General features: G+C 38.7%; 1 protein-coding gene across 1 annotated transcript in view; it reads right to left on the reverse strand.

The window, feature by feature from the left end:
• Positions 1-5,133, reverse strand: part of Ap5m1 (adaptor related protein complex 5 subunit mu 1) — a 29,962-nt gene that overhangs the window by 3,756 nt on the left and 21,073 nt on the right. Inside the window, exons 4-7 of the mRNA XM_005355350.2 lie at positions 4,674-4,813; positions 3,862-3,947; positions 3,653-3,771; positions 873-969 (exon numbers count right to left, since the gene is read on the reverse strand). Coding sequence (XP_005355407.1) covers positions 873-969; positions 3,653-3,771; positions 3,862-3,947; positions 4,674-4,813 — 442 coding nt within the window. The remainder of the gene's footprint in view (positions 1-872; positions 970-3,652; positions 3,772-3,861; positions 3,948-4,673; positions 4,814-5,133) is intronic.

The raw sequence follows: 5,133 nt of genomic DNA on the forward strand, positions 1-5,133 counted from the left end.
GTGCCCAGGACAGCATGTGGTGTGTGTGCACGCGTGCCCAGTGTGTGCACGCGTGCACAGGACAACTTTCAGAGTCAGTTCTCTTCCACTGGGGTCCCACGGCTAGAACTCGGGCCATCATCAGGCCTGACAACAGTGTCTTTATCCATGTGGCCACTACTGTGGAGCGCAGTCCAAGCATGGAGTTCTGTGAGGGGATTCTGAGCGCTTGTGAGGCAAACTCTGAGAAAACAGAATAAAAGCTTGTGACCTCAGTCTCTTCAAAGAGATGGAATTGTTCTTGGCGTGTGCGTTCCTGTCACTCCCAGGGGAAGCAGATAGGAGTGGGTTTAACTCTGAGTCTTCATTACTGGTTATTGCTATAGTTTATATACTACTATGTGGCTTGCCCTTGAGATTGGACACTATGCTTAGGTGACTCCTCCTAGCCCTCAGAGTGTATACTGTCTGATGCTCTGAATAGAGTGGGCCCCTTGTTTTTAGGCTCCTCTCCCAGGCCCACTGCCTTCAGAACACTAAACAGTTCCCTCTAACTTCTCCTTTAGAAATAGGGACACTAAAACTTAAGACGTTCAGCAGCTTTTCCAAAGTTACATACATTGGAGTCAGATGGGAGTTTAATATAACCAGAGCAAATCCACATATATGCTATATACTAAAGCCACACCAACAGGGCCTGCTCATCCAGACTGTTTTTAAACACAAGTCACAAGACAACATAAAGTTCACCAAGGGTTATGTGGGAAGGAATCAAGCCAAAAAAATATTTATAAAATTCCAATCTCCAAGTCTCACTGCATTTTAATTTTGCTGTAAGTAGTGACAACACAGTATCATTTTAATCCTGTTTAGTTTGAACCTGTACAACTTACATGCACTTATTTTTGGTTTTCCTGATGCAAAAACTTGAACTGAATGCTGATCGGCATAACATCCAGTGAGTGTATAATCTGAGATCCTAAAATGAAGCTAGGGAAATGAGAGAGAGAGTCAATTGAGGCGACTATTTGCTAAGACCCAAATACTAAAGTACAGTTGTGAAAACACATAATAAATGTGTGCATACCCGCTTTGTACTAGTCCCATTTCTTTGTAAGTGCTTAACTCATCCAGTGCTCCATTAACATGAACCCTGGTGCACACAGGGAAGTAGTTAGTACTCAGTATGTGCAGCAGACCGTGCATCTGAACTCAGAACTGCTCCTGCTGTACTTCTGATAGAGCTATATATAGTCTTTTCTCCCTAGCAGGCTATCTGTGATAAATTCAGATCACATTCTTTGTTCAGTTAATTAATTTTACGTGTATAGACGTTTTGCCGGCATGCACATCTGTGTCTTATGCCCTCAGAGGCCAGAAAAGGGCAGGGACAACGTGGGTTCTGGGAATCTCCTCTGGGAGAGCAACAGCAGCCAGTGCTCTTAATCACTGAGCCATCTCTCCAGCCCCAACCACGTTTATATAATATGTAGGATGTGTATGCTTTTTAATAAAGCACACAAATGCAATCATGACAAGAAGAGATACCAGCTTATCTCATGCTTGGGGAAATGGCACGCTCTACCTCATTTTTCTGATAACCAAAATCTCTTACAGAACTGTTATCAAGTTATTCCTTTCCTCATCTAGAAAACTTTCTAAAATGTAAGCCACAGCTCTTGGATCCCATCGGTGATGTACGGTTATCACTGTGAATGCTAGCACCACACTGGGCTGTAAAGATGAGGACTTAACACCTTTCTAGGCTCCCTGGGCTGTGGTTCTCATTTGTGTTGGTAAACACCTCATTTGCCAAGATCCTGCTATCTTTTCAACACCACCCCTACACTAAACCAGGGGCCTTGTACGTTCCTGGCAAGCCCTCTATCTCTGCGTTACATACCAAGCCATATACTTTTTTTTTTCTCCTCTTTTCTCTGCAAATTTCTCCAATTTTATATGTGTGCATGTGTGTATAATTTTTCAGATTTTAAAAATCTCTTTCTTACAGCAGTTCACATAATAGGAAAGCAAAGAGCTTGTGCTGCTTTAGTGTTTTAACTCTCAGTGTTAGAAGCTATGTAGACGAGGTCCATTCCATATTTATTATATGCATTTGTTATATGCTTTTGATCAGACTGCAACTGGTTAAATGAAGGAAATGAGCAAGAAAATTCTAAAAAACAGCCCTTGCCATACACAATGTAGTAACATTCTGTATTTTTTTTTCTGAAAAAAAAATTAAAAATTTAAATAACAAGCCTTAAAACAGGATAGATAGTAGGTGAAGTCAAAGCCCACACAGAAAAATATAAATTCTTAGCAGTGTATTCTCACCCTCACTACTGATTTTATAGATATTTATTTATCTTTCATCTTTGATTTCTCTGATGGCATTCGCCTTCCCCGTAAACTTTTTGGTTATTCCTTCAATTTTCCTTACTGATTCTTCTGAATCTTTCCTTATTTCTTTTATTTATATGATCCTATTCATTTTCTTGTATCAACTCTTTTCAATGGGTACTCCTAAATCCTTATTATACGGTGGATCTTCATGTGAATCAAATTTTAGGGTTTTAGCTATCTGTTGGACATTTACATTAAGGTATGTTGCTATTACCAGGTATACATACATATGTACGTAGTACGTACATACATGCATATTCAACAAATACCTATGTGCTAGGCCCTGGACTAGATGTTGAGGATCAAACAGAGAATGGGTAAGAGTCATACAGTCTTTGTCATCATGCGCTTTGCTTGAATCCATTGCAGATTAACACCCATAAACAAATCATTCTCAGAAACTGAAACATCTAGCAAAGGTTGAGGATATCCAGGCTCTCTCTATTCCAACCTGAATCACCTGCCCTTCCTATGGAGAACTCACATTCCTAGCACTGGCTTCTGAAACCGTGTTCACCTCCTTTCACTCTCCAAGTCATTTAAAAAAATACTATGTTTATGTGGCATGTGCACTATGTGCTGTTGTGTGTAAGCACAGGCATTTACATGCCATGTGTGGATGAAGATGGCAGAGGACAATGTTTGAGAGCTGGCTCTTTCCACTCTGAATGCCAGAGACTGAACTTAGGTAGAGCTTTGACCCACTGGGCCATGTTGGCCCTTAACCCATTGTTCAGATGAAGATATTAGTCAGCCTTCATGCTCACATCGTCCTCAGAGTTTGCTTTGGCCAGAAGGACTCACGCTTGCTCCAAGACACCTAAAGCAGTTAGTACTGATCAGTCACTAATCTGTACTATTGAAAACTATTGAAATCAAGGGCTGCATCTTAGTTTTAAACATAAATCTAATTTGATCACTAAGAGTTGGGTAGCTTAAATTAGAGTGTTTAGGCTATTCTTAACTACTTTCCTTAAAATTTGAGCATTTGGTGAAACAGGAAAACTACTACTGGCCATGGTGACTCATGTTTGTTCGAGCATTTAGGAGAGGTTGAGGCAGGAGGCTTATAAGCTTAAAGCCAACTAGTCTTTGCACAGGGATTTGGAGAGCAGTTTGGCCTAAGGCGGATATCCTGTTCCCCCCCAACAAATGTTTCTAAGAAGGAACTTAGCTACACAAAAAGTGCTAGGAAACACTAAAGCTCAAATACATGTGCAGCTTAGAACTAAATGAGGGTTTCTGATGCAGTGTTCCATGTGCTTACCTTTACATATGCTGTATTTCCAATGCAAATGTGATCAAATGGCTGCTTGTTATGGCCCTTGGCGCCAAATGTTAGAGTTCCAGAAAGACTAATTTCCATTGATTTGGGGAACTTCTGGCCTAAAACACAAATGTATCAATCAATTATTCTAAAACAGAAAATTCTACAGCAAATGAGAAAAAAAAATCAATAGACAAAACCTTGCTCACCAATAATCCAGACCAATAAACTTTTTTCTCGATATACTTCAAGTTGACCAAAACTAACTTTGTATTCCAAATGGGTAATCGGACCTCTTTAAGAAAAAGAGAGAAGGAGAAAGAGAAAGAGAGAGAGAGAGAGAGAGAGAGAGAGAGAGAGAGAGAGAGAGAGAGAAAACATAGAAAAAAACTTCAGATATAAGTTTTAAAGTTGATGATTCAAATCTTGTTATTGTTATTTACATTATAAAAGCAGATCTATATTCCAACTGCAGAACAAAAAATGAATACAGATCTTAGAGAACAGCAGAAATCACATAAATATTTACAGCAACTATATATCACATTAGTATTCCTAGAGACAATTATAAAATCATATAGATTATATTCATATCACATGCATTGGTAGATTAAAATTATGATTTTACTATTAAGTACACTTTGTAAAGAGCTACACTGCTGAACACATTTTAAAGTAGAACTGACCTCTGCTCTAACTGGCTAAGTCATCAGGCTGTTGGTGGTTAAGACTGATTTCCATAGACCAGAGACATTGATAGAAGTCCAAGCACAACGGTCCTTGAGGAAGTTACACTGACTTAAGTTTGGAATTTATTTGCAAATTTAAATGGAAAAAATTGAGGCATCATCTAAAGGTAAATAGGTTCTTTTCATGATTACATTTTAGTTCAGAATCAGTACTCATTTGAATAACAAAATTACTTAGCTTTTAAAAATATGGTAAATGAAGAAGACACTTTATTGCGGGATAGAAATACATCAGAGGACAGCAATCATGGCGCCATATTACTTGTCCCTACCTGTTGTAAAAAGGTATATGAGCCTCACAGATTTCAAAATTATTTTTTACACTTTCATGAAGTTTTAAATTAACTGTTATTTTCAGTTGTACTTCTTCTTCTTTCATGTGATAAGAACCCAATATTGGTGGGACAGGGACCTGAAAACAGACACAACTCTTAGTATAATTCTCATGTTAATGAGTCAAAGATACAAATTGTGACAGGAAAAAAAGCCCTGTAGAATATATTTATTAGCTATACATACATATTATAAATACATAAAATTTTATAAATCTGTATATATTTATCATGTAGGCATGGCTTTAATGCTAGAGGGCTGTTCTACATTGCTTCCACAACAGCCTTGTTGGTCTACATCTGTCCTGAGAGCAGATTCCCTTCCTCTCTGAACAGAGACCAGAAAGGCACCTTACAGAACACACTTGCTCTACCGTGTTCTCAGACCCCAGCACAGGTC

This window comes from Microtus ochrogaster, chromosome 17 (genome assembly GCF_000317375.1).
Source record: "Microtus ochrogaster isolate Prairie Vole_2 chromosome 17, MicOch1.0, whole genome shotgun sequence".
NCBI lineage: Eukaryota > Metazoa > Chordata > Mammalia > Rodentia > Cricetidae > Microtus > Microtus ochrogaster.